The sequence below is a fragment of the Saccopteryx bilineata genome, chromosome 3, assembly GCF_036850765.1.
Source record: "Saccopteryx bilineata isolate mSacBil1 chromosome 3, mSacBil1_pri_phased_curated, whole genome shotgun sequence".
NCBI lineage: Eukaryota > Metazoa > Chordata > Mammalia > Chiroptera > Emballonuridae > Saccopteryx > Saccopteryx bilineata.
Window position 1 is genome coordinate 85,558,808 of NC_089492.1, and position 27,484 is coordinate 85,586,291.

Consider the following 27,484-nt stretch of genomic DNA (forward strand, 5'->3'; position numbering starts at 1 on the left):
GTCACAGCTGGTTGCAGCTGGCGCGGCGGGGGATGTGGTTAACACCGCTGTGAGCGGCTCTCCGGAGCCGAGGGGTGCGCTAGATTGAGGTTGCGGCAGCAGGGCTGGGCGGGAGGCTCGGCCTGACCTTAGATTCCGACCCCCCTTTCCTGTCCCGACCCTCCGTGCTTTTGCCCACCCTTCGCTTCCCGGCCCGGCCCAACCAGGTGCTTCCTTTGAGCCCTGCCCTCAGGATCCCCTCCCTAGCCTTGACAGAGGGGAAAGGGATAAGAGGCGGTACAGAATAGAGACAGGGCTTGGGCGACTGGGTGCCTGTCTCCTCGGAACCAGCCTTTGTGCCCCACATCCGACAAATAGAACGATCAAGCCTATGATCAGACCAGTGCCTCCCTTGCCCTAGCTCCCTCCCACCACCCCATCCCCGGAGGTAGGCGTCGGAAATGAGGCGGACCCTCCCGAAATCTAAACCTAAACTGTGGGACCTCCGCCAAGTGGGAAATCACCCCCCGGATGTGAGGGTGGGGAGGGAGGAGGAAGGGCTGGGATAAGCAAGAGGGGTCATGGGTTCGGATCAGAGTGGATCACAGAGAAGAAAGAAGACAGATGATTGTGGGTAGATGTCCTTTCTGTGAGAGGAGAGGCACTCTGGGGCTCTACAGTCCTTTGCCCGGCCAGAACCTACTCCCCCCTCACTCCTTGCTTTTTCTTAGCTTCACCATAAAAGGGAACGGCACTGAGCCAGTCTGGGGCTGGGGGCTGGGTCGTTGCTCTGGAGCTGTCAGGGGTAATGGAAGCCAGTTGGTTTGCGGTAGAGGGGGCCCAGAGCTCAGGGGATGCTTCTGCTTCTTTTAGCCAAAAGAAACTACAGGAGCTGTTATGGGGCTAGAACAGCTGGGTCAGGGGACCAACTTGCTGCCTCTGTGTACAGTGAGCTAGGGTGCACTAGCTCAAAGTAGGCTTCCTTGGCTTAGGACCATCAGCAGTTTGTCCATGCTCCAGCTCAGTGACTCCTAAACTCAATCTCTGCCTTTAGTATCTGTTCCCCTGGCCTCCTGACTCACCCCAGCCCTCACCCAATCCCAGTATTTCTCAGAAGTTTCCTATTTAGAATCCCAAGCCCATGTGCCCTCTACATAACCTTGAAACCCCAGAATGTACTTCCTCATGTGCCCCTCAGTGATTAGTCTATTCCCAGCTCTGCTCTGGGAGAATGAAGGTCTAGGTCGTTTTTTTTGTTTGTTTGTTTTTTTACAGAGACAGAGTCAGAGAGAGGGATAGATAGGGACAGACAGACAGGAACGGAAAGAGATGAGAAGCATCAATCATTAGTTTTTCGTTGTGACACCTTAGCTGTTCATTGATTGCTTTCTCATAAGTGCCTTGATTATGGGTTGCCCGTTGCTCAAGCTAGTGAGCTTGGGTACAAGCTGGTAAGCTTTGCTCAAATCAGATGAGCCCGCACTCAAGCTGGCAACCTCGGGGGTCTCAAACCTGTTTTCTCCGCATCCCAGTCCGATGCTCTATCCACTGTGCACCGCCTGGTCAGGCTGAAGGTCTAGGTCTTAAAGGATTACACACATTATGCTTCATATCTCCTGGAAATTTGAACCAGACTCAAGTCCAACCAGACCTTAGATCTACCGTTGGAACAGAACTAGACCCTGGAAAGCAGATTTTCAAGACTGCAAATGACATGAGGTGCTTCAGATTTTCAAGGCTGTCCTAAAACCAGCTGAGCCAGGTATAAAACTTCCTAGACTGTCAGAGCGGAAGGTGTCTTCAGGATCATTTTATAAAGAAGGAAACAGACCCAGAGGGTAATTGATTTGATCAGAGTTCTACAACTGGTTAGAGAGAGTGCCACCTGATTCTCTTTTCTCTATTCCATACTCCATGTCAGACTGTGGACTCAGTAGGTTGTCCTGGGTCAGGGACAAGGGGAAAAGGATTTATTTTAGAGCCATCCGGAAATGTCCTTCATTTCCCAGAACTTCCTGTGCCTAGGTCAGTGAGACTTTATCAGCCCTCAGTGGGTCATTTGGCCTAGTGCCTGGAGGAACTGAAATAAATGGCCTCCAGGACAAAACTAGACTCTGCTAAGAACTGATAAAGCTTGAAAAAAGCTTGGGTGGAAGAGTATGTGGGAGATGAGACAGGCAAAGGCTCATCCTGGGGGTGGGGGAGACCTAGAGGGGGGCACATATGTAGCTTAATCTTTGTGGTTAATGTGATTGTGTCCCAGGGTCTTAGCCTATTTTGCTCTCAGGAATTCCAGTTGCTTTGGAAATCTGGCTATGTCAATACCACCACCACAGCCACCACTGTGTTCCCTCTAACCTTAGTCTCCATTGCAGCATACTTGCCCAACACCTCAGGCTTCCCCAGTGAACCCAGGAATTCTCATCAGTAAATCCAGAGCCGCTGATTTCTATGAGATTTCACAAACATTCATGTCAGCCCATAGGTCTTGGCCTCTAATTACAGGACTGATATGCAGCCTCCTGCAATTGCATTTAAAAGCCAATATTTCTGACTTGTCAAACTTAAAATATAACAGATTTTTAAATGTAAGGGGGCGGGCAAAGGAATGAGTGACAATTGGGCAATGATGAGATAGCTGGGTGACTCCTCAGATTGCCAGAGGCCCCCTGAAGGGAGAGAAGAGGGGAAAGAACAGAAAAAGAAAACCCACAGCATTAGCCAGGGCAACCTAGAGGGGAACTGGGTTGGCTTCCTGCCAGGTCCAGGGTCTAGAACTGATGCTGAGACCAGCAACAAAGCTGCAGCCTTCCACTGGCAGCAACTTTGAAATCAGGACCTCCTAGGACCATTTCCTTCTGGTCTCCCTGTGTGTTGATCCCCATTCCTCTAAGGGGCAGCCACAGACTTCCATTTCTGGTGGTTCCAGTGCTTACTTTGACCATCCTGTCTTTTCATTACATTGCTCTCAACCCTCAGGATCCCATTCTGGGTTATGGGACATCAGAGGCAGATCACTCAGAGTCACATTGAAGATTTGGTGGCATCCTCTCATGGCTTTCAATTATGGTCCTGTGGATGATTCCCAGAATTAAAACTCATATTTCTAATCATCTCCTGGACATTTATTTCCATTGAGATGTGTTACTCTCATCTTAAACTCAGTACAGGCACATCTTAGATACTGTGGGTTTGGTTCCAGATCACAGCAAGAAAGCAAGTCATAATCTTTTCGCTGAAAGTAAATTTGTAAAAAATTTCAATTTGTGAAAAAGGCAACATCTGTGAGGCATAATAAAGAGAGATGTCTGAATGTTTAAACTAAGATCATCTTTCTTTCCTCAAACCTGCTCCTCTTCTCATCTTATCCATCATGGTTAGAACCCTGGAATCTCCTCCAGTGTCTCCCTTGTTACCCAGGTATTAAGCAAGTGGGCACAGCCTTCCCTGTCACATCTGCATCACTGCAATGTAGAATTTGGAAGGGGCCTTATACAGCGGACTTCCAGTGGAGTCACGGGACTTGCTCAAAGTGATAACACTACTTAGAGGAGGAGCTACAAGCAGCACCCTTGCCTGACACCCTGCCCATTGCTCTTGCTGACAGCGTCTTCTTTCTGTATGCCTATTGATCCCCTACTCAAAACCTTGTAATCCAAGCTCTTAATCAGCCATCATCTGAGTCTCTCCCTAATTTTTCCACAATCAACTTCTCTTTCTGTGCCACCTCTTGACACAAATAAGAGCTAACGTGTCTGAGCATTTACCACATGCCAGGCATGATTCTAAATGCTTTTTATGTATGAACTTAGTCTTCACAGACCTAGGAAGGAGGGTACCATTATTATACCCATGTTACAGATGAGGAAACTGAGGCAGACCACTTTTCCCAACCTGAAACCTCTCCCCTCCTGTCTGTTCTTCACTTTCTTACCTTAGCACTGTTCGGGTCCTCGCTCTTCCAACAGCTCTTCTCTGACTTCCCCAGCAGTGCTCTGTCTTCCCCCTCCTCCTACCCAGAACATGCCTCATCCATTTGTCTGGCCCCCTTGGCACTCTGTCTGTCCTGCCTTGCGTTAATTCTCTGTTCTGGAGCTTGTGTCCCATTCCCCAGAATCCCCAGCAGCTCCTTACTGAGTCTTACACATTTATGCCTCTGCACCTGGGTGCCTCCACAGTGCTCAGCACACAGCACTCTCCTAGTACTTACGCTTAGCTCTCCCAGGTGTCCCACCACACAGGGAGACCTAGTTCAGAACACAACACCAAGGGCCATCTGATGAAGAGGGGCCATCTGATGAAGAGGAGGCCAGCTGACAGATTCAAACATCTCAGGAGGAGCTGCCCAGTCGGGTTGACGGTTGAGACAGACTGAGTTCCTTGCCTGCTACAGAGACTATCAGACTTGCATCCACGCTAGGGAGTGACTTCCTTTGCTAAATAGATAGGGCCCAATTTATCTATCTCTTTTCCCTCCCCCACGTATGGCTTGATCCTCACAGAGACAAGTCTGGGACCCATATCCAATTGATCTTTTAAGAATGAGTCTCACCCTAGCTCAGTTGGCTAGAGCATTGTCCTGAAGCACAGAGGTTGTGAGTTCGATCCCGGTTAGGGCATGTCGGTCAAATAAGTTTGTAAATATCATATATATGTTTGCTCACTCATAGTTTGCATTTGGTGTGGAAGATAGGCAAAGTCATTATAGCCTTTTAATACTAAGACCTTCTCACCTGGCTTGTGGTGGCACAGTGAATAAATCTTTGGCATGGAATGCCAAGGTTGCCGGTTTGAAACCCTGGGCTTCCCTGGTCAAGGCACATACAGCAAGCAAGCAATGAACAACTAGCATGAAGCAATTATGAGTTGTTACTTCCCATTCCATGCTCCCCTTTCTCTCCTGTCTGTAAAATCAATAAAGTATTTTAAAAAAATACTAAGATCTTGTCAAAACTAAGCTTTTCCCCACACCCTTGACTGTTGCATGATGTGGGGTGGTGCACTCTTATGAGGAATCCCATTTATGCCTCAGATAAGTGGCTTTGTATCAGAGACTTCCTTATTTGTATATTGGCTTAAAGGTTTGGATTTCTACACTATAAAATGGGGCAGACCAGGATCTCTCTCGCTCAGTTCCTGAAATTAGCATTGCAAGGAGAAGCAGCCAAGATGGTGGAGTGCTGAAGGAGAAGCCAGTTTGTGCAGAGAGAAGGAGATGGGGAACAGAAGTGAATAAGGCTGGTGAGGTAGAAACCTTTGATTCTAGGAAACTCGGATAAGTCAGTGGCTTTGGGAGCCCTGAATGGAAAGGGAAGTGTTTTCCCACTGTGTGTATTTCTTGCCTGCCGGGTGCAAGCTAGGATTAAAGCTGATGGCCCACCAGTTCTCGGCTCCGTTGTTTCATTACCGTCTGTCCGAATCAAATGCGAACCTGCACGGGCTAGGCAGCTGTGATGGTGGCCATGGCTACTGGCCTTACAGGGCACATACAGGAACAGATCGATGTATCTGTCTCTTCTCTCTTTCCCCCTTCCTCTCTCACTAAAATCAATAAATAAAAATAGAGCATTGTTCTGCTGCACCAAGATTGTGGGTTTGATCCCTAGTCAGGGCACATACAAGAAGGAACCAGTGAGCACCCAACTAAATGGAAGCTGATGCTTCTCTCTCTCTCCTTCTTCCCCTCTTCCTTTCTCTCTCTCTCTCTCTCTCAATGAAAAAAATAAAAATAAAAATCTCCTCTTGCCCATGTTCTCTCCATGCTTGACAGAAGGCTGCCCCCTCCCCCACTCCCATTTCCAGATTCCTTTCTTCCTCTTCTGGTTTCTTGGAATTTCCTGCCTGCCTCAATGGAATCCTTTTCCTTCTCCCTGTTCCTTGTTCTCCTTTCTTCTCCCAAGTCACTGACCTAGGTATTTAGATTCTAATCTCAGTCCTCATCTTGACTTGCTGTGTTACTTTGGACAAGTTACTTTCCCCCTCTGGGCTTCAATTTTCACATCTGTAAAAGGAGACAGCTAGACTGGATGATGAGGGGTGTCCTGCAGAGCCCTCCAATCTCTTCTCCCTTTAGAGTCCTCCCCGCGTTGTCTCCCTTCTGGGTCCCTCTCTCAGGTCTTTTCTCCTGGGGAGGCCTGTCCTAGCCCCAGGAGAGCTGTGGCTTCAGCTCCTGTTCCCTGTCTCAGCGGCCAGCCCTGGGCCTCCTCCCCAGCCCTGGCCCCGGCTCCACTCCATGTGGCCCGACTGAGAGGCTGGCCCCAAGCCCGGCAGCAACTCCACATTTCTGTTTTTCCTTTTTTTTCCCTCTCTTTCCCGGAGTTAACAAGAAGCAGATGTGGCGCACGATGGTTGGAGAGATGGGGGGGGGAGGAAGGGGGAGGCTGGACCGCCAGCCAGACAGGGGGGAAGGGAGGGGAGTGAGCAAGAGAGAGAGGCAGGAGGCCAGGGCCCGCCCCACACAGCCACTCTTGCGCCTCTGAACAGCCACAGGGGTAAAGTCCTGTCACCCTAGGATCCGGTCATTGGGGAAAACCTATAAGGAGACCAAAAGAGAGCCAGCTGGGACGAGGGGGTGGAGGCCCGGGAAGCAGCATCTGAGAGGGGCAGGGACCAGGCACAGGAGGACGGGGGCACGGAGAACAAACTCCCCTCAGAGGTGGAGAAGAGGAGAGCGGAAGGAACCAGGAACTGAGGGAGGGACAGACGGGAGCCTGAGGAGGAAAGAGGAGGGGGAGAGGGGTCAGGCCAGGAGGCCAAGGAGGAGGTGTGTGGCTGGGGGCAGTGGCCAGGAAGCTGGGGACAGGACCTGACCCTTGGAGCAGCGGGCATCCCCCTTCCAGGCAGAGGCGCCAGTGGTCATACAGGATGTGCCTCTGAGGGCCCCAGCGGAGTGCCCCACCATGGCCCCCAGGCCTCTCTGGAGCTGCTACCTCTGTTGCCTACTGACCACAGCTGTGGGGGCAGCTAGCTACCCTCCTCGTGGTTACAGCCTCTACACAGGGAATGGTGGGGCCCTCAGCCCTGGGGGACCCCAGGCCCAGAGCGCCCCTCGGCCTGCCAGCCGCCACAGGTAAGTGTCTGGTGAAGAGGGTCCCAGCCCAAGGCTGAAGGTAGGTGAGAGGGTGGGTTAGAAGGTGGGTATTGGGACCCCCACTTTGGCTACCCTCTCCTGGGCTGTCTCCCCAGTATAAGGAATAGAGGGAGAAGAAGCCCATCCATTCCATGTGTGCCCCCCTTCCTGCTGGGTTTCCTGGTTCCCCTGAATAGATAGGTCCCCCTAGTCTAACCTCAGGGAGATCAGCTCCCATGTCACTACCCTGAGGGGCATGGGCCAGACCTTCCTGCCAGCTGCGTACCAGCCTGGAATCCTCCAGCACGTACTAGGCAGACCGTTCATTCCTTTACCTTTAATCCTTTCTAGGGCTTCCTCAGCCTATCAAGTAATCCATGATTCTTTTTTATTCATTGGTTGGCTTTAGGGAGAGAGAGAGAAAGAGAGAGAGAGAGAGAAACAAAAATCGATTTGTGTTCCACTTATTTATGGGTTCATTGGTTGACTCTTGTATATTTTCTAACTAGGGATCGAACCTGCAACCTTGGCATGTTAAGACAATGCTCTAACCAACTGAGCTACCGAGCTACCTAGCCAGGGCAGTAGTCCACGATTCTGACACCACTTTTGCTCTGCTCCTTTCAGCAGTCCAGCCGGTCACAGATTAGAGGCCAGCATGAATGGGGCCAAGAGTGTAGAACTGCTAACCCCATGGGGGACAGGGCTCATCAATGGCTTATTCTCTCCTTAACCCTGAACTGGACCCTTGCCTGCTTGATCCTCTCCCCTGAGGGGTGGGTGGAAGCCAGCATCCAGGGAATCACCAGAGGGCCCCAGCCAGCCGGCTCACACAGGCCACGCCAAGCTGGAGACAGACAGAAAAGGGACATGAATGAATGGGTGAATTCAGAGGCTCCCCAGGACTCCCCTCCCCAGCCACGAGGACCAACTTCTCACAGTTGTGGTTTTCCATTCTGTACCTCCTCTCTTGTCTTGAAAAGTCTTTATCAACACTGGCCACACAGGAAGGCGTGGGGGGAGCTGCCCCTGCCAAGTCAGTGCTTGCACTAGTCCCCAGGGGCCCTTCATCCTTTGACTCTTCCTCAGCCCCTCTGGTAACCCCTGGGCCGTCCTCTGGGGTGTATGTCTCTCGCTTTTGGGCTTAGGTGGGATTGTGCCTGCAGGAACTGGTGTGCCTACGTGGTGACTCGGACAGTGAGCTGTGTCCTTGAGGATGGTGTGGAGACCGTTGTCAAGCCCGACTACCAGCCCTGTGCCTGGGGCCAGCCCCAGTGTCCCCGCAGCATCATGTGAGCCCCAGTGCTGGGGAAGGGGTACTTGGTGGGGGCTGGGCTAGGGCAGCAGGTGGGAGGCCAATGCAGGGTATTTGTACAAAGCAAGTAGCAAAGGTCCGGGCCAGGGGCTTCGATCAGAGCTGTTTTGAGGAGATGTTGAGGCAACAGTTTGGCTGTTTGGATACTTAAGTAGGGGCACACTTAACTAGCCTACCCTGCCAGCCCTAACTACTTTCCCTGACCTGGGCCATGCTCAAGGGGAGAAGTTCAGGGTTCCAGCACAGGACAAGGGGAGGAAACACAGGAATTTGGCCCTTGTCCAACAAGCTGACAGCTGTCAGCTGAGCAAGACCACATGGCGAATGGTAAGGGGGACCCAGTCTGAGAGACAGGCCTTGCCCATCTCTGCAGACAGGGGCCATGGTCACTGGCCATGCCGTAAGGGTAAAGAGACTTTTCTCTGCCTCTCCCAGGTACCGCAGCTTCCTCCGTCCTCGCTACCGCGTGGCCTACAAAACGGTGACAGATATGGAGTGGAGGTGCTGTCAGGGTTACGGGGGTGATGACTGCACTGAGAGCCCTGCCCCAGCGCTGGGCCCCGCCCCCACCACACCCCGGCCCCGGCCCCGGCCCAGCCGCCCCAACCTCTCTGGCTCCAGTGCAGGCAGCCACCTGAGTGGACTAGGGGGGGAAGGTGAGTATGGGGGCCCTGGGAGAGAAGTGGGCTGATAGTGCTGGGCAGAAACTGTGGGGCCAGGCTGTTGAGGGAAAGCCTCATGCTCCAAGTCAGAAAAAAAGGGACAGAAAAGAGTTAATGAGATCTGAGATTCTCTTTCCATGTGTGTGCATACGTGTGCGTGCGCGTGCTTGTACGTGTGCATGCCAGACGGAGATGGAGAGCAATTGAGAGGGACCAGAAAAAAAGGAGGGAGAGAAAGTGAATGTGCTTATGCACAGCCACATGTGGCCAAGATACTTCCTAGTTGGGAACAGCTGTAAGAAGTGGGAACTCCTTGGAGAATCTTGGTTCAAAGGGATAGACAGTCGAGACTACAAGTCCTAGCATGCACTGCAGTCAACTACAGGTCCCAGGCCCCTCGGTGGCCTCTGGAGACTGCAAGTCCCAGAATGCAGCAGTCCCTGTTGCTTTCCCTTGTGTGCTGGGTACTGCGGATGTGCTGTGTTTGCCTGCCAGGGAGAATGCCTTGTTGTAATTATGGAAACAGGAACTTCTGGCTGACTCTCTCCCCACCCACAGGCCCCCACAAGCTTGCCACAGAACCTTGTTTGTCCCCTGTGGTGTTGTGGAGAAGTACTGCGTAGGAATAGTCACTGTCATGCAGGCCACAGGGCCTCTCACACATTCCCACTTCACTTGCCCTGAGGGAGCGACATAGTGTTATACCTATTTCATGATGAGGAAACAGTTTCCATTCCATAAAAGTTAAGAGGCCCCTGGACCGTGAAAAGGACGTGGTTTTGGTGGTCAAACAGATGGCCTAGAAGCATTCAGTGAATGAGGGTTTCCTTCTGTCTCTCCTTGCTCAAATCACCCAGCTAAGGGGTGGCTGAATCAATCACTAGGGCCTCTGACTTCTTGTTGGAGCTGGGGAGCAGGACCCAGGAGGTAGGATCTGAGCACTGAGGTCGGCCCCTCTGTCCTACGTCTTCCCCTCTCCGCCAGGTCCTGGGGAGTCAGAGAAGGTGCAGCAGCTGGAGGAGCAGGTACAGAGCCTGACGAAGGAACTGCAGGGCCTTCGGGGTGTCCTGCAGGGACTAAGTGGGCGCCTGGCAGAAGATGTCCAGAGGGCGGTGGAGACGGCCTTTAATGGGAGGCAGCAGCCTGCGGATGCAGCTGCCCGCCCTGGTGTGCACGAAACCCTCAACGAGATCCAGCAGCAGCTGCAGCTCCTGGACAACCGCGTCTCCACCCACGACCAGGAGCTGGGCCATCTCAACAACCATCACGGTGGTGGTGGCAGCAGTGGTGGCAGAGCCCTGGACCCCGCCCCAGCCCTACCTGGCCCCAGCGAGGAGCTGCTGCGGCAGCTGGAGCAGCGGCTGCAGGAATCCTGCTCTGTGTGCCTGGCGGGGCTGGATGGCTTCCGCCGGCAGCAGCAGGAGGACAGGGAGCGGCTGCGAGGACTGGAGAAGCTGCTGGCCTCTGTGGAGGAGCGGCAGCGGCAGCTCGCTGGGCAGGCTGTGGGCCGCAGGCCTCCCCAGGAATGCTGTCCCCCAGAGCTGGGCCGGCGGCTGGCAGAGCTGGAGCAGAGGCTGGAGGTTGTGGCGGGTTCAGTGACAGTGCTGAGCGGGCGAAGAGGCACTGAGCTGGAAGGTGCAGCGGGGCAGGGGGGCCATCCTCCCGGCTACTCTAGCTTAGCCTCCCGCCTCTCCCACCTGGAGGACCGCTTCAACTCTACCCTGGGTCCCACGCAGGAGCAGGGGGAGGGCTGGCCTGGGCGTCCAGGGGGACTGAGCCACTGGCTGCCGGCTGCCCGGGGTCGGCTAGAGAAGCTGGAGGGGCGGCTGGCCAATGTGAGCGGGGAGCTGGGTGGGCGGCTGGACCTGCTAGAAGAGCAGGTGGCAGAGGCTGTGCAGGCATGCGGGCAGCTCTGCTCTGGGGCGCTAGGGGAGAAGGACTCCCAGGTTAGGGAGGTCCTCAGTGCCTTGGAGCGCAGGGTGCAGGACAGCGAGGGACAGTTGCGGCTGGTGATCTCAGGCTTGCACAAGGTGGGAGCTGCTGGGGAGGCCCAGAAGGCTACACTGGAGGGACTGCAAGGTGCCGTAGGCCAGCTCCAGGGCCGTGTTGATGCTCAGGATGAGGCAGCTGCGGAGTTCACACTTCAGCTGAATCTCACAGCTGCACGGCTAGGCCAACTGGAGGGTCTGCTGCAGACTCGTGGGGACGAGAGCTGTGGGGCCTGCGGCGGTGTCCAAGAGGAGCTGGGCCGCCTTCGGGATGGTGTGGAGCGCTGCTCCTGTCCCCTGCTACCTCCACGGGGCCCTGGGGCTGGCCCGGGGGTCGGGGGGCCAAGCCGTGGGCCTCTGGATGGCTTCAGTGTGTTTGGGGGCAGCTCGGGCTCAGCCCTACAGGCCCTGCAAGGAGAGCTCTCCGAAGTCATTCTCACCTTCAGCTCCCTCAATGACTCACTGCACGAGCTCCAGACAACCGTGGAGGGCCAGGGCTCTGATCTGGCTGACCTGGGAGCAACCAAGGACCGCATCATCTCTGAGATTAACAGGCTGCAGCAGGAGGCCACAGAGCATGTAATGGAGAGTGAGGAACGCTTCCGAGGCCTGGAGGAGGGACAGACACAGGCCGGCCAGTGCCCCAGCCTCGAGGGGCGATTGGGCCGTCTGGAGGGAGTCTGTGAGCGGTTGGACACAGTGGCCGGAGGACTGCAGGGCCTACGTGAAGGCCTATCCAGACACGTAGCCGGTCTCTGGGCTGGGCTACGGGAAACAAACAGCACCAGCCAGACGCAGGCAGCCCTGCTGGAGAAGCTGCTGGGGGGGCAGGCGGGTCTGGGCAGGCGGCTCAGTGCCCTGAACAGCTCACTGCTGCTCTTGGAGGACCAGCTTTACCAGCTTGGCCTGAGGGACCTCACTGGTAAGGGGGCAAGAGGAGGGAGGTCTGGGGTGGGGCATCGGTGGGGAGAACCCCTTTCAAGTCCTTTCTCCGCCGCTCACAGCAGCCCATCTACTTTTCCCTTGCTCTCCCCCACATGAGTTGCAGACCCATCACTGTCCCGTCACTGTCCCAAGGGTTGATTTATCCACAGAGATGACCCAAGGTTCCCGCTCCCTGTCCTCCCCCAATGGCTCAAACAGGGCTGTGGGTGGAAGCCAGGGATCCAGCCAGGGATCCCATCAGCCTGTACAGCAGGCTTTACCCTCTTTGTTCTTTGGAAACTCCTTTTATAGCTCTCCTTCACCAAACTTTTGTCACTGTAGGGCCTGCAGGCGAGGCTGGGCCCCCAGGGCCTCCTGGGGTACAGGGACCCCCAGGTCCTGCTGGGCCTCCAGGACCTTCAGGCAGGGATGGACAAGAGGGGCCCATCGGGCCACCAGGTATGTAGGCTGAGATCCATGCCCCAGCCAGGGTTACCACCATTCTGGGCAGTGCCAGGCTTGACATTTCCCTCTGAAATTGACAAGGAAGGGAGGAAAGGGGCAAGGAATTGGGGGTCCTAGATAGCTGATAGTGATTAGGAAAATGACTGGCAGCTGGAACAGTTACTGTGTTGGCTAATGTGATATGGTGGCCCCACTGCTGTATTGAAGAGCAAGGTTGAGCCTACAGCGGTTGTGTCAGGTGTTAAAGGCTGGGGGCTAAGGGGATAGGCCCAGCAGTTGAAGAGCGTGGACCTATTCCTTTTCATGGTACTCCCATTCCTACTTTGAAGTCTGCATAGCACCTAGCACAGCTAGACAGACTCAGCAGATGTTTGCCGAGTGACTCAATGAGAGCTGCTCTACCTCTCACTGTTCCCTTTCCTCCTCTCACAGGTCCCCAAGGTGAACAGGGTAAGTTTTCATTTGATGCTGGAGGGAGGGGAACTGAATTAGGGGTTGGAGGATGGTAGGTCTCAGGCAGTCTTGGGGGTAGGACTCCAAAGGGGAAGGGGGCAACTCTGTACTGAGCATCTACTCTGACACCCATCCTACTCCCACCCAGGAGTGGAGGGGGCACCAGCAGCACCTGTGCCCCGGGTAGCCTTTTCAGCTGCCCTGAGTTTGCCCAGATCTGAACCAGGCACAGTGCCCTTTGACAGAGTCCTGCTCAATGATGGGAACTACTATGATCCAGAGACTGGTAAGCTTCTTAGGGGACTGGCTGGGGGCACTGGGCAGAATGGCAGGGAGAACCGGTGGGGAGGTTATGCAGTGATATGTTCTCATTTTTGCCTCTTTAGACAAAGTGAATCTCTTCATGCTTGAGTTGGGGAGAGTTCTATTCTTTATTTTTTCATTTATTCATTCTCACCACAGCTTGGGCTGACCACTGGGGTGGGGAGGGGAGCAGTCATTCATTCAACAGCTCTTTATTGGGGACTCTCCCTTGCCCAGGCACTGTTTTGAGTGCTGAGGATGCAGTAATGAACAAAACACCAAATCCCCGACCCTCCTGGAACTTACACTCTTGTTGAAACGAGGTGAAAAGACCCAGCAGGTCACTCTCTAGTCCTGGAGTTCTGGGTCCCAAAGGCCCTTGCCACCTGTCTCTCCTCCTGACTGCCATCCTTGCCCACAGGCGTGTTCACCGCGCCCCTGGCCGGGCGCTACTTGCTGAGTGCGGTACTGACTGGGCACCGACACGAAAAAGTGGAGGCTGTACTGTCCCGCTCCAACCTGGGCGTGGCCCGCATAGACTCCGGTGGCTACGAGCCTGAGGGCCTGGAGAATAAACCGGTGGCCGAGAGCCAGCCCAGCCCCGGCGCCCTGGGTGTCTTCAGCCTCATCCTGCCGCTGCAGGCCGGAGATACAGTCTGCATCGACCTGGTCATGGGGCAGCTGGCGCACTCGGAGGAGCCGCTCACCATTTTCAGTGGAGCCCTGCTCTACGAGGACCTGGAGCTAGAACAGGCGTAGACAAAGGGCCGGGCCTGACCGGCCCAAAGTGTCTATGCCAGCCGGAGAGCCATCGGGAGTGGCGGGCTTCCCACCCGGGACTGGGCTCTAGCCCGGTACCCCAGCCCAGGCGAGGTGCCCTCTCCAGACTCGCTCTGACAAAGGCGCCCAGAGCAGCCTCCTCCCCGCGAACGGAGCGCGTCAGGTGGCGTCTCTGGAGTCTCCTCGCCCATACTTTTGGCCTGATCGCTGTCGCAGGACCCGACTGCAGAGGAGCAGAACCTAGCACCCTAGAAGCTCCTCCAACTGGCTTCGAGGCCAATTCCCTGGGTTCCGGGGCTCTCCGAGGGTGCTCCGCCCTCCACCGCCATACTAAACTATTCAGGAATAAAGATACTTGGTTTTTATAAAAAACAACAAAACAATATACACCGTCTGCTTCAGTATGTTGAGGGGTAGATAGGGACAGAATGGGGAAGCCCCGAGTTCCGGACGGGGCTCCTGTCCTTGGCTCTGCACCGGGTGGCACTGCCAGCACTTGCTCTGGACCTGTCCGCCACTAAGTGCGCGGGCGGTTGAGAACCCCATTGGGACCCTCTTGCCCGGCACACCCATTCCGCTGGTGTCCGCCAGAGGGCGCGGGGCGCCGTCTCGTCACGTGACCGCCGCGGCTCACCTTGCAGGCGCCAGCGGCTGAGGCGGGGCCTTGGGCTGGTATTGGCTGGGCTTGGGGGGCCTGACCGAGCAGCAGTGCTTCGACTTGCAGGGACAGGCCGCATCTGTGAGGCCGGCTCGAACCGCGGGTCTAGGCTGTGGAGTGGGAGCTGCTGGTGCAGGAGAGGGCTGGGCAAGGGTCCCCTTTCACTGCATTTTCTTTTTGCATTCATGAGATTGCCTAGGCGTGCTTTAGAGAGGTTTGCTTTAACTCCGAGTCCGTCTGACAAAGGAGGAAACTGAGGCCGATAAGTGGAAGGCGTTGCCATCTGCTGTGTCACGCAACTCGCTGAGGCGAGGCGGTGGACCAAGACCTCGGGGTCTGCACTCCCAGGCCTGCTTGGGTCGGTGGGCATCGGGAGCACGGGCGCTCCAGCGCTCTTTGCAGCGCACTGCACCCCCGCCGCTGCAGGAGTCTCCCGGGAGGAGGAGCTCGAGGCTCCGAGGAGGAGCAAGGGCAGCCTCTGCAAGCGGGAAAAAGATCCCCCACGGAGTCAGAGCCAGAGCCCGGGAGAGCACCTGCAGCCCAGTGTGCAACGGCTCCCGGAGCGGCCTCATGGAAGAGAAGCGTATCCTGTGTGTGGGGCTAGTGGTGCTGGACATCATCAATGTGGTGGACAAGTACCCGGAGGAGGACACTGACACCAGGTAGGGGCGCCCGGACCCCTCGGAGACCCCAGGGGCCGCTGCAGCCCCGCGTTTGTGCCCAGCGACCGACTACAGGGCTGCGGGCATGAGAGGCCAGCCTCGGAAGCTGGTGCTCCGTGCCCTCTGTATGGGACCTGGGGGGAAGATCGGAGTCCTTTAGTAATGAGACCCAGACTTCGGATAGCATTGTGTTCGCCAATGCCCACTTCAACCCGGGGACTGTGATTATCCCCATTTTGCCCATAAACACGATTATCCCCGTTTTTCCCATAAACAAATTGAGGCTCTGAGAGATGAAGAGATTTATACAGGGGCACGCAGCTAGGACGGTGCAGGACTAGTTTTTGTTTTGTTTTGTTTTTTAAACAAGACCTAGGCACTTGCCTCTCACCAGTATTTACTTCTAATTTATTTACCACATATATATCTAATTTATTTCTTTTTTTAAAAAAATTGAGGTACCTTACAATAAGAACTATGTATGATTTAAAGCTATGGTATTTGAACTTCACTATACTTCAGGTTGTGCTGGCACTGGAGGGAACTTTGGAGGTGTTATGGGTTATGGATAGGGCTGACTCATGTGCCAGGACAGACTTCCCTGGTCTTAAATTCCAAAAGGAGTGTAACAGAAGTCCTTTCTACAAGTCAGCAGGCAGCATAGTGAGTAACATCCTTCTCAGTTGTCTGGTGAAAGCTGTCATTTGTTGGTTCTTACATTTACTCTAGATAAGAACTATACCATTACACTGTAATCCCAAGAAAGCATTTCTGTGGGCAGAACACAGGGCTTTCTCTGGGGGAGTCCAATGTTTATAATACTGAGAAGAATTGCTCCTTGGCTATCAGTCCTCTGAGCCAAGAACTGGATAACAAGCCAGTTCAAGACTGAGCTCAGCAAGACCCTACAGCACTGATAAGCCAAGTGAGGCTCATTGAGGGAGGGACCAGGCATTCCCCAGGCTTTGGGCCCATCCAACACTATCACCAAGTTATCACACTTTCTTCATGGTAACCCATGGGGAAAATGTAAAGATCAGCCAAATCCTTTCTTTGATTTTTTTTTTTTTTTTGTATTTTTCTGAAGCTGGAAATGGGGAGAGACAGTCAGACAGACTCCCACGTGCGCCCAACCAGGATCCACCCGGCACGCCCACCAGGGGCGAAGCTCTGCCCACCAAGGGGCGATGCTCTGCCCCTCCAGGGCCTCGCTCTGCCACGACCAGAGCCACTCTAGCGCCTGGGGCAGAGGCCAAGGAGCCATCCCCAGCGCCTGGGCCATCCCTGCTCCAATGGAGTCTCAGCTGCGGGAGGGGAAGAGAGAGACAGAGAGGAAGGAGAGGGGGAGGGGTGGAGAAGCAGATGGGTGCTTCTCCTGTGTGCCCTGGCCGGGAATTGAACCTGGGACTTCTGCACGCCAGGCCGATACTCTACCACTGAGCCAACCGGCCAGGGTCCAAATCCTTTCTTTATAGATGAGGAAGATGAAGAGAAATGAAATGACTTTTAGACCATGTGGTTAATGAGTGGCAGAGTATAATCACAACCCAAGCGTCTGAACTCCGAGTCTTGTGCCCCAGCCCTCTGTCATCCCTTGTGCTCCCTGTCCCGTTGCTGCTGCCCATCTCATGGAACCGTCCCTTTGCTTTGGGCTCCTTTGTTTGTCAGAGGTTAGAGTCTTTTGCCAGGGGTGCTGGGGCAGTGGGAGAGAGCACAAGGTGTGCCCACCTACAAGACAGCCCCAGGACACCGTGCACGGTGAGGAGCCGGGCTTCCTCTCGGGAGAACAGTGCACCTTCAGGAGCCACGGGGCCTCGCAGGACTGAGGACTGTGGTGGTCCTGAGGAAAGCCCACAGCCTCCTTCAACGACGGCCGGGGCCCCATGGAGGTGAGGACAGGAGATCCTGCCACCCCAACGGGCTGGCTCTGAAGGCAGACACTAAGTGAGGCACCTCTCTGAAGAGAGCTCTTCCATGTTCTCCGTGCCCCCTGCCCTTCAGGATGTGCCCCTCCCCCAGATCCATGGCTCTGCTCCTCATGCAGGGCACTTTGGCTGTCCTGAGGGCCTCTCTCCCGTGTTCCCATCCCCCCAAGCCCAGCTCCTGGACTGTGTGTCTCCCAGATGAGCAAGCCCAAGTGGGGTCCCGTCCTTCCCAGCCTTCTCAGCCCCAGCTGTCCCAGGCTCCCCATGCTCCCCAGGCAGCAGGGGACTCTCAGGAGCTGCCACCTGGTCCTCGGCCAGACTCTGAGGAATGGCCCTGCCTCCCGAAGTTCAGGCCAAGAAGAGCCTTCCAGAAAGCATCCTCATGTCCAGCAGAGCCTTTCTGCACATAAAGTTGGCTGTTGGTGCCTGACCTGTGGTGGCGCAGTGGATAAAGCATCGACCTGGAATGCTGAGGTTACCAGTTCAAAACCCTGGGCTTGCCTAGTCAACATATGAGAGTTGATGCTTCCTGCTCTTCCCCTCTTCTCTTTCTCTCTCTCTACTCTCTAAAATGAATTTATAAAGTTGGGTATCAGTGTGACTTTGAAGGGTTTCCACAGAATAAAACTATATAGTCTTGGCCCTGGCCGGTTGGCTCAGCGGTAGAGCGTCGGCCTGGTGTGCGGGGGACCCGGGTTCGATTCCCGGCCAGGGCACATAGGAGAAGCGCCCATTTGCTTCTCCACCCCCCCCCTTTCCTCTCTGTCTCTCTCTTTCCCTCCCACAGCCAAGGCTCCAGTGGAGCAAAGATGGCCCGGGCGTTGGGATGGCTCCTTGGCCTCTGCCCCAGGCGCTAGAGTGGCTCTGGTTGCGGCAGAGCGACGCCCCCTGGTGGGCAGAGCGTCGTCCCTGGTGGGCGTGCCGGGTGGATCCCAGTCGGGCACATGCGGGAGTCTGTCTGACTGTCTCTCCCCGTTTCCGGCTTCAGAAAAATACAAGAACAAAAAAAAAAAACAAAAACAAAAACTATATAGCCTTTCTTTGAAACCTCATCAGAGGTGGGGCCTAACTATAGTAACTTTCCATTCAAAATGACAGTGTGCATCGCAGTGGTTTGGGAGTCAGGAAACCTGGATTCTGATACCACCTTTGTCATGAACTATTGGTGTGATTTTGAGCAAATCAGATCCCCCTAGGCTCTCCCTCTCTTCTCTGCATGAACATTTCTCTAAAGCTCATAGCTTGAGAAACATTTGACCCTTTACAAATTAGTATCCTTCTTTCAAATGAGATCATGGTCCCTTTCCCCCAAAGCTGAAGAGAAGTTCAGGGTTAGGTTTTGTGTACAAATAAACTTTTGTCAAAAAATTCTGCCGCATTTATTTCCCTTGATTAGAGATTCTTTGGTACTTGTTTTCCTTATTGTAAGCTGCCACAGTTCTTCTTCTTCTTTTGGAACCGAGAGAGTAGAAATAGCAGCCTGCCTTGTTTATCTCACAGTGTCATTGGGGCACAAGTGAGAAGTCATTGAAGTGTTTTCACTGTGTATGCAAAAGTTTTCATTTCTATTGTTGATGATGACAGCGCAGTCATACAGGTGTATTTTGAGTTAGTTGCCTCCCGTTAGACTTTCAGTAAAGATGGAGAAAAAAAAGAAAAGGTAACTATGGGAGGTGATGGATGGGTCAACGAGCCTCATTGTGGCGATCATTTTGCAGTATGTATGTACATCCAAATCATGTTGTGCTTCTTAAACTTACAAAATGTTATATGTCAGTTATATTTCAATAAAGCTAAAAAAGGAAAACAAATAAACAAAAAAGATGAAGGAAAAAGTGGTCCTCACCCAATAATCTTTTAAACTTTTGACATCGTAGAAGGTAGCTCGCCCTCCTCTTACATGATTACAATGTCCAGGTTCACTTCCTTCTTACTCAGTTTAACCTGAGTCATTATTGAAGCGGCTCTCCTAAGACAGGAGCAGGTGGTAGATTTAATGCCTTTGGGAAGTGGCACTTGGAGTCACCCAGCTCTCAACGGGAGGCCGGAGGAACAGCAGCTTGGGGCAGAGGGGAGATATTGTAATTGAGGAGGAGGAGCTAACCCCAAGGGAGCGGAGCCCTCAAGTTGTCACGGACCTTAGTGAGTGGTTTCCTGATGTCCTAGGAATAGGTGGGAGATAGAAATTCATCACTGTGAACTTGAATTTAGCCCATGCTGGTCTTCAGCCAAGCAAGCCACTTTGCTTTGTTGAGCCTTAGGTACTCATCTAGAACATGAGAAGACCAGCCTGGATGCTTTCTGAGGGAGTTCTAGCCTTTACATTCTGTGGGCCCTCCCCAGGGTCCTGTGGTCAGTCCTGCTTATCCCAGGATGAGCCTGCTGGAGCTGCAGGGACCCTCCTCGTGTTTTACAGGTGCTTGGCCCAGAGATGGCAGCGTGGAGGCAATGCATCCAACTCCTGCACCGTCCTCTCGCTGCTGGGAGCCCCCTGTGCCTTCATGGGCTCGCTGGCCCCAGGCCATGTTGCTGAGTGAGTTGGGGAGGGAGCAGGAGAGGCCTGCCCATAGGGTGGAGGGAAAATTCAGTCTTAACCCTGAACAGCTGGGCTATAAGAAATGGTTTACCACCCCCAGAAATGGGTGGGAGGGGACAGCGGGGAGTTCCAGCATCCCAGAGCTCCCTGGCATGGCTCATCTGCTGCTCGGATGTTAATGCTGCTCCTGTTAAAGGTTTCACTTCCACAGCCTGCTTCCCTGGAGTCCGCTTCAGCTTCCCGCACTTCTTCCTTGCTTCCAACAGATGGCAGTGGATGTGACTTTGCCCTTCTTAAATCTTTTATCCAGGCTGTGCTTGAGGCAGAGGCACTTAGCGATATGTTGTACCCATCCTTCCTCAGGGATGTCTAGCACTCATGGTCTGAGGGTCCAGGCTTACACTTTCTGTCCCAGTTGAGTCGGCAGGACCAGTGCTCATGTCCCTATTGTTCCTGAAGCAACAAGATCACCCTGGCCAAGGACACCCCGGAGCCTCATGCTAAAGCTGGGCCCAGACCCTGCCTCCCGCTCATTGTGAGGCTGCAGTCCATATGTGGCCCACATGCTCTTCATGTTGGCTGCTGCAGGGACCCAAGAACCCTTTGACCCCTAGCACTGCCGACTCAGCAAGCACTTATCGGGAGGTGAGGCCCACACTTTGCCCACTGTGGGCACTGGGGCAGGCTCCAAGTTGTTGGCCTGTGAAGTGCAGCCCTTTGAACCCCGGTTTAGGGGAGCCTGCTGCAAGAGCCCAGCCCCCTGAGCCACAGCCAGACTCCCTTCCTTGATGAACTTGCGTGAAGTGAATTGGGGCAAGAGCCTGCCCTGTGAGGTGGGACAGAGGGACCTGGAGCCAACAGATGGTCGCTTATTAATCTTCGTCCACAGCTGTCTTCCCTCCCAGCTGGAGGGAAACTGGCTTGTGCTTAGGGATAGTGGACCCCCCCTTTAGGTAGCAATCATGCTGATGGGTGGGCCATCCCAAATTCTCCACGTGTGTTCAACAAACTTTTAATGAGCACCTACCATGTGCCAGGCATTGTGGGTACAAAATGTTACTTGGAAGATGAAACCATATTCTCTATGTTGTGGTGAAGCTACTATTTAAAGGATCCTTGCAGTTTAAGACACAGACTAATGTCCTAACTTGGTGTGTGTGTGTTATGCACCTTGAGTCAGCTCTAACTCCTGGCCACCCTACAAATGAGTGATATACACAGTGTCCTGCCCTCAGCAGCCCCGCTCAGCTCCTGTGGCCTCCTTCCCTGAGTCAGTCCCTCTCAAGTTTGGCCTTCCTCTGTTCCCGCTGCCTTCTGTCTCCCCCCACATTCTCATCTCACCTTGACACAAATCTGTATTGTCCAGCTTTGGTGTTGCCATAAATGGGGTCCAGGCATAGTAAGAAAAGCCAGGTGATGGCTGGATGACTGGCATAAGTGCCAGCTCTTAGGCACAGGACACTGCATTTCCAGAGAGGTCCAGGAAGGAGGAAGGAGAAGGCTGGCCTTCTGTTTTCCTGAGGGACTGTCCCCTAACTCACTCTGATCAGAGGGGATTCTGGGCAGGAGTCCTGAATCAGGCCCGTACTGTGTGGCATCAGGTGGGGGGAGCCAGCTTACTGCCCAGGAGGGTCCACCTCGCTGCAGGAGGACAGGCCACCAAGCACTGAGCAGGCCCACCAAGGCAGCGCCACTTCCCGGCCGGGCACAGTGGAGGCAGGTGGAGAACGAGAGGGCTCACTGTCGGGCTGGAAGGGACTCGGGAGAGAAGGCTGCCATGGGATGAATGTGCAGAGGGCAGCTGGGGCAAAGTATCACCTTGGTAATTATTAATTCTGCCTGGGCTGTGCATGACACAGGCCACAGTGCCCTCACCTGCTTGTTTCAAACAGGGCACATACTGTCAGCCCCAAATCTATGCCCCCCCCCCCCGCCCAGCTTTACAAATGTGAGCAAATCCTTTCCAGCTTGAGTCAGACTGAAGGACAGTGTCAGGGTTGGAGTTTGCTTTGTGTCAGGACCTAAAAGAATGTTTGTTAGTGTTTTTCTCTCTGAGCTCCAGCCTATGCGTCCCTGCCTCTCCTGCCTCCTTGCTCAGCCTGTGATAGCCGGTGATTTCTAGTTCCCTCCTAGCCCCCTCTGCCTGCATCCAGGGTCCCTAGTGGCCCTTCCAGTCCCCAAACCTGTTGAACTGCACCTCCCCGGGTTACTCCACCCTGGCAGTTTTGTCCTGGATGACCTCCGCCGTTATTCTGTGGACCTACGCTACACGGTCTTTCAGACCACAGGCTCCGTCCCCATCTCCACAGTCATCGTCAACGAGGCCAGTGGTAGCCGCACCATCCTACATGCCTACAGGTTTGTATGCCTGCCTGCACCTTGCCAGCTGCCGCCGCCATCACTGAACTCACAGAACAGGACCTTTCTTTTCTTGAAAGATGGGCACTCAGCACCCGTGTGCTCCAGCTCCCCTCCCCAACCCTATGGAAGGTCCAGGCCACTTGTAGGCTCTCATTTTTGTCTCCTTACCCTTCCTTTGGCTCTGGCTCCACCCCAAGTTTCCTGGTGGCTGACTTCAGGCAGCGGGGTGTGGACGTGTCTCAGGTGGCCTGGCAGAGCAAGGGGGAGACCCCGTGCTCTTGCTGCATCGTCAACAACTCCAATGGCTCCCGTACCATTGTGCTCTATGACACGTAAGGGCCCCTAGCCTCACCCTGCCACACGCACCAATCAGTTCTCTTGCTTGCCACCATGGGCATCCCAATTGCCCACCTTCTGTGGCCTCTCTCTGTTCCAGAAATTGTCCCTATGCCGAACTGCTGAGTGATTTATGAATTGCTTTCAATTAGGGGAGAAGTAAGGTGGGGAGGGACGGGCTTTGCTCAGCCTGGCAACTTGGCCTTGGTCAATACCAAAAACGGGCGAGCAGGTGGGCCTGTACAAAGTGTAATTTATGACGTGATTTCTCTGTAATTAGTCAATCAGCAGCCTGGGTTGGAGTGTGGGGAAATTGTTCTAAGGATAAAGAGTTGGAAGATGTGATTCAAACCTTCTTAAGCCCTGAGGGGGACCCAATGGGCTTTCTAGGGTCAGCCTCAGAGCTGCCAGCCTGCAGCATGGCACCAGGAGCTGGGGTTCGGTATTCAAAAGGGACAAGGCCCTGCAAAGGTCCCAGCATGATGAAGCCAGACCACACACCATTCATGCCATTGATACAGGGGGCACACTGGGTCAGCAGGTCAGGGCCATCTGATGTAGTGCTAAATTACAGGGTTGGGCCCCTTTAGGCTCCAAACTACTGGGGAGAGACCCTGTGAGCTCAGACCCTTCTCATCTTCCCCAGATTCCCTCTTGAAGAATCTCAAAGGTTTTGTACAATGAGAATCTAGTATGTGCCAGGTACTATGTTAGGGCTGACACGGCCCAAACTCAGCTTCCCTGGGGTTCGGGCCTTCCCTACTGCCCAGCATGACCACTAGATCTGGGGGAGAGGGCCTAGGACAAACTTCATAGCCAGTGGTCCCTGGGCTCTGTGTGTCCCAATGAATGAGTGGGTGGGCATACATGCTAGTGGCAGCATTCACATTGGGCAATAATAGTCATCTGCCCATTAAGCAACAATCTATAGCAACTTTCATCAAGGGATACTACATGGGTATCCACAGAAAATTTAGGCAGAAGAGCTCTGGGGTGAAGCTCTCTGAGGAGAAATGTTTATTGCCTGCTGGCCTCAGTCCAGGCATATCCATACATATATTACCTCCAACCAACTGCAGCAGGCCTATAAGGCTGTGAGTAAGGGGGATTCTGGGAATTGTAGTCTTTGGTGCTCTCAGGGCATTCTGGGAGATGTGGTCTCCGAAGTACACAGAACTGGCTCCTTGACAGATGCTGCAACTGATTTTCATAATATCACAGTCTCAGACATAGAAAGGGCACCCTAGCAAACTCCAGTCCCCCATCTGGATGGAGCCAGGTAGGGCAAGGAATGATTGTGAATTTAGCTTGGGACAGGGTCTGACCCAGAACCCAACCTCAGAAGTGTGTGCTGTAGACCCAGCTTCCTGCCACGCTGCAGTCAGCGCCAGGCATAAGGACCCTAGCAGCCCGTTGGAGATCTTGCCTCTAGCCAACTTTACCATGTCACTTTTTCTCTATCCTTTCTGTCTTGTGACTTAGGAACCTGCCAGATGTCTCTGCTCTGGACTTTGAGAAGGTTGATCTGACTCGGTTTAAGTGGATTCACATTGAGGCAAGCCCTGCCCTACCTTTGTTTCAAATGGCTCAACCTGCCAGCCCCTCCTCGTGTTTTGCCTCCTTCTTGGTCTCTTTGAACCATGAAGGGCCTTAGAGATCAATAATTCTGCCTCCCCCGCCCCCTGACCTCTGCCCCCTTTTACGTTCTATTTTATATTTTCAAGTAGAAAACCAAGGCCCACAAAGATTGGGTGACTTACTCAAGGTCACATAGCAGGATGCAGACAAGCACCCATGGGACAGTCCCGTGCTTTCTATGTTACAGGCTGCCCTACCTCCTCCACACTGGTGGAAGCCTGGCTGCAGGAGGACTGGCCATTACCTCTGGGGAGGCAGGAATGGCAGGGCTTGAACCAGCTGCCAAATAAAGGGAGCTATCAATAGAATATCCATTGCAAGAGAAGTTTTGGAGTCCGAGTGGGAGGAAACCCTAGTAAATCCTGAGTTCTAATCCTAGCCCTATCATTTAATTTATTGTGGGTCCTTAGAAAAGTCTCTTTTATTCTTTAGTCTCCTCATCTATTAAATGAGAGGCTGGTCAGTAAGGCCGCTAAGGTCTATGATAAGCTCTAGAATATTGAGATTGAGGATGGAGTTCCAACCCAGCCTCCCCCATTACCTCTACCCCACCACTCAGTTTCAACAGGGAGGGAAGAATGAGCCAGATTGGCTGGGCACTTCCCAGCTGGTCCTGAGCTGCTCTGCCCCGCTGCAGGGTCGAAATGCATCAGAGCAAGTGAAGATGCTGCAGCGGATAGAACAGCACAATGCCCAGCAGCCTCCAGGGCAGAAGATCTGGGTGTCCGTGGAGGTGGAGAAGCCGCGAGAGGAGCTGTTCCAGCTGTTTGGCTATGGAGATGTGGTGAGCGTCCCATGCAGCTTCTCCTTGCCACATCCAGCTAAGTTGGTTCTTTAAAGGAGCCTGAACATGTCCTTGTCTTGCCTCGTCTGCCTAGAATGGCTAGCTGCTCATGGCTTGGTGGTGTTGGCTAGAGGTGAACCAAGCAGAGAGAGGCCAACCCCCGCTTCGGGCTCTGGTGCAGGTGTAGGAAGTAGCCAAGGAAGGTTTCTGTACTCCAATGGGTGCATAGGTATGAGGGTAGCCAAATGGCTTGGACAGGGTGAAGACAGCCAGCCATAGGCTAGTCCTTCATGGAAGCATCTTCTCCTGGGCCTGTTCGGTCATTTTCTCTCCAACGTGTCTTCCAACTTGGGGTGGGTAACAGGTTGTGGGAACCACTAGTGGGTGAAGAAGATTGGGAAGGGGACTTGCACAGGGTGAATTTGAGCAGGGAGAGACGTAAATGGAATCTGGTTGACAATTTTAGCCTCATTGTGGAAGCTGGTTGGTCCTCAACCTTCGCTGCAAGTGAAAAGATATGGGTTGGGTGGTTGAGTCCTACCCCTGTTTGTTCTTTGATTGGCAGGGGTGGAGCCTTGGCTAAAGTGTGGTTTTTTTGTTTGTTTGTTTTTTGTTTTGTTTGTTTGTTTGTTTTTTCTATTTTTCTGAAGTTGGAAACGAGGATGCAGACAGACTCCTGCATGCGCCCGACCGGGATCCACCCGGCATGCCCACCAGGGAGCGATGCTCTGCCCATCTGGGGCATCGTTCTGTTGCAACCAGAGCCATTCTAGCGCCTGAGGCAGAGGCCATGGAGCCATCCTCAGTGCCCGGGCCAACTTTGCTCCAATGGAGCCTCGCTTGCAGGAAGAGAAGAGAGAGACAGAGAGGAAGGAGAGGGGAAGGGGTGGAGAAGCAGATGGGCGCTTCTCCTGTATGCCCTGGCCGGGAATCGAACCTGGGACTCCTGCACGCCAGGCCGATGCTCTACAACTTAGCCAACTGGCCAGGGCCTGTTTTTTGTGTTTTTTTTTGAGAGAGAGATTAGAAGCATCAACTCATAGTTGAGGCATCCTAGTTGTTCTTTCTCATATGTGCCTTAATGGGGAGGAAGTGACCCTTTGCTCAAGCCAGTGACCTTGGGCTCAAGCCAGCAACCATAGGGTCATGTATATGATCCCATGCTCAAGCCGGCAGCCCTGCTCTCAAGCTGGAGAGCCTGCACTCAGCCAGGCAACCTCGGGGTTTCGAACCTGGGTCCTCAGAGTCCCAGGACAATGCTCTATCCACTACGGCACTACCTGGTCAAGCATTTTCTTTACTTCCTTTAAAAAAAAAAAAAAAAGACTGTCTCTGACGATTCTAATGTGTAGCTGGTATTGAGGAAGCTTCTGAGGCCCTACCGCTTTGTTTTTCAGATGAAAAAACCAGACCTGGACATACTATTATGAGAAAAACAAAACCAAAAATGCTCCTGAGAGTTGGTGGTTTAACTTGGCAGTGATAGATTTCACCCCAAGATGGCGCTCAAGGCTCGTTTGGGGTTTTTAATTGGGAGGAAATTCATTGATTGTAGAACAAATAGATCAGGGCCTGTGTATCTCAATTTGCAGGGCTGTTTTTTTTGGCATATCTTGAGCAAATATGAAAACTTGTCCCTGTGGTGCAGCACAATGCTATCTTAAGGATTGGGGTAGCCATGTTGGAGGATTAGGGTTATAATATGGGCAATGGTAGGCTTCTGGTGGTGAGTGACTAAGCTGTGACCAGAGTTAGGGTGATCGTCAGCCTCTCTTCCACTGTCCACAGGTGTTTGTCAGCAAAGATGTGGCCAAGCACTTGGGGTTCAAGTCATCAGTGGAGGCCCTGAGGGGCCTGTACAGTCGAGTGAGGAAAGGGTGAGCGGGGGAATCCGGGAAGGAAGAGGCCTTAGGAGTAGGAGTGAGTGAGCCTCCAGGGTCTGCCCTGGGGAGGGGGAGTGAGACCTGGGGTCAGGGGTGAGCTGATGCCCATCTGACAGATGGCCTTGCAGGGCTGTGCTCATCTGTGCCTGGGCTGAGAAGGGCGCCGATGCCCTGGGCCCTGACGGACAGCTGCTCCACTCAGATGCCTTCCCGCCACCCCGGGTCGTGGATACTCTGGGGGCCGGAGACACCTTCAATGCCTCGGTCATCTTCAGCCTGTCCCAGGGTGAGTACCCCCACAGGAGGCACAAGGCTGGGGCCTGGCCCAGCCCAGAAGGCCAGGCTGATCCAGCTACTTGTCCCTCTCTCCAGGAAAGAGCATGCAGGAGGCACTGAGGTTTGGCTGCCAGGTGGCCGGCAAGAAGTGTGGCCTTCAGGGCTTCGATGGCATCGTGTGAGTGCCCTGTGGCAGGAAGGCACTGGCTCACCCCTCCCTTGGGGACCAATATCACCGGTTGCTGTTGCTTCTCCCTCCATCCAGCCTGGCATCCAGGCTGCCCTGCTCCTGAGCAGCTGCAGGCCATGGGAGGGCTTCGCCTGTGTCCTGGCGTCTCACGCCGCAGAGCCACAGAGCAAATAAATCTCCTTCCCCAGAGCCTGCTTCCTTCTGGCAGTCTGTTTGTCCCTGATGTCCAAACTGCTCGGGCTGGCGCTTCTGGAGGCTTTGATGTCACAGTCCTTCCCTGTTTTGTTCCCATTCCCC

At 53.9% G+C, this 27,484-nt stretch overlaps 2 protein-coding genes across 3 annotated transcripts; both read left to right on the forward strand.

The window, feature by feature from the left end:
* The first annotated feature begins 6,447 nt into the window (after positions 1-6,447).
* On the forward strand, positions 6,448-14,315 carry EMILIN1 (elastin microfibril interfacer 1). Its single transcript, XM_066266729.1, has 8 exons — positions 6,448-7,048; positions 8,215-8,340; positions 8,799-9,019; positions 10,010-11,935; positions 12,280-12,396; positions 12,835-12,852; positions 13,004-13,141; positions 13,580-14,315. The coding sequence occupies exons 1-8, from the start codon at positions 6,879-6,881 to the stop codon at positions 13,915-13,917; spliced, it is 3,054 nt and encodes a 1,017-aa protein (XP_066122826.1). The 5' UTR covers positions 6,448-6,878; the 3' UTR covers positions 13,918-14,315.
* Positions 14,316-14,620: 305 nt separating this feature from the next.
* KHK (ketohexokinase) lies at positions 14,621-27,376 on the forward strand. Of its 2 annotated transcripts, XM_066266731.1 has the most exons (9): positions 14,621-15,258; positions 19,600-19,716; positions 21,943-22,077; positions 22,278-22,412; positions 23,899-23,971; positions 24,692-24,838; positions 26,627-26,715; positions 26,850-27,007; positions 27,094-27,376. In XM_066266731.1, the coding sequence occupies exons 1-9, from the start codon at positions 15,167-15,169 to the stop codon at positions 27,177-27,179; spliced, it is 1,032 nt and encodes a 343-aa protein (XP_066122828.1). In that variant the 5' UTR covers positions 14,621-15,166; the 3' UTR covers positions 27,180-27,376. The 2 variants fall into 2 exon arrangements, with proteins under 2 accessions (XP_066122828.1, XP_066122827.1); XM_066266730.1 differs by lacking the exon at positions 21,943-22,077 and having other exon boundaries at positions 14,627-15,258.
* The last annotated feature ends 108 nt before the right edge of the window (positions 27,377-27,484 follow it).

Excerpts from the sequence above, each read along its gene's own strand:
- EMILIN1 (XM_066266729.1), top strand. The coding sequence starts at position 6,879 with ATGGCCCCCAGGCCTCTCTGGAGCTGCTACCTCTGTTGCCTACTGACC. Across the intron at positions 11,936-12,279 it reads TGGCCTGAGGGACCTCACTG|GGCCTGCAGGCGAGGCTGGG; the intron begins GTAAGGGGGCAA and ends TTGTCACTGTAG. Across the intron at positions 13,142-13,579 it reads CTACTATGATCCAGAGACTG|GCGTGTTCACCGCGCCCCTG; the intron begins GTAAGCTTCTTA and ends CCTTGCCCACAG.
- KHK (XM_066266731.1), top strand. The coding sequence starts at position 15,167 with ATGGAAGAGAAGCGTATCCTGTGTGTGGGGCTAGTGGTGCTGGACATC. Across the intron at positions 15,259-19,599 it reads GAGGAGGACACTGACACCAG|GTGCTTGGCCCAGAGATGGC; the intron begins GTAGGGGCGCCC and ends CGTGTTTTACAG. Across the intron at positions 22,078-22,277 it reads ACCATCCTACATGCCTACAG|TTTCCTGGTGGCTGACTTCA; the intron begins GTTTGTATGCCT and ends CTCCACCCCAAG.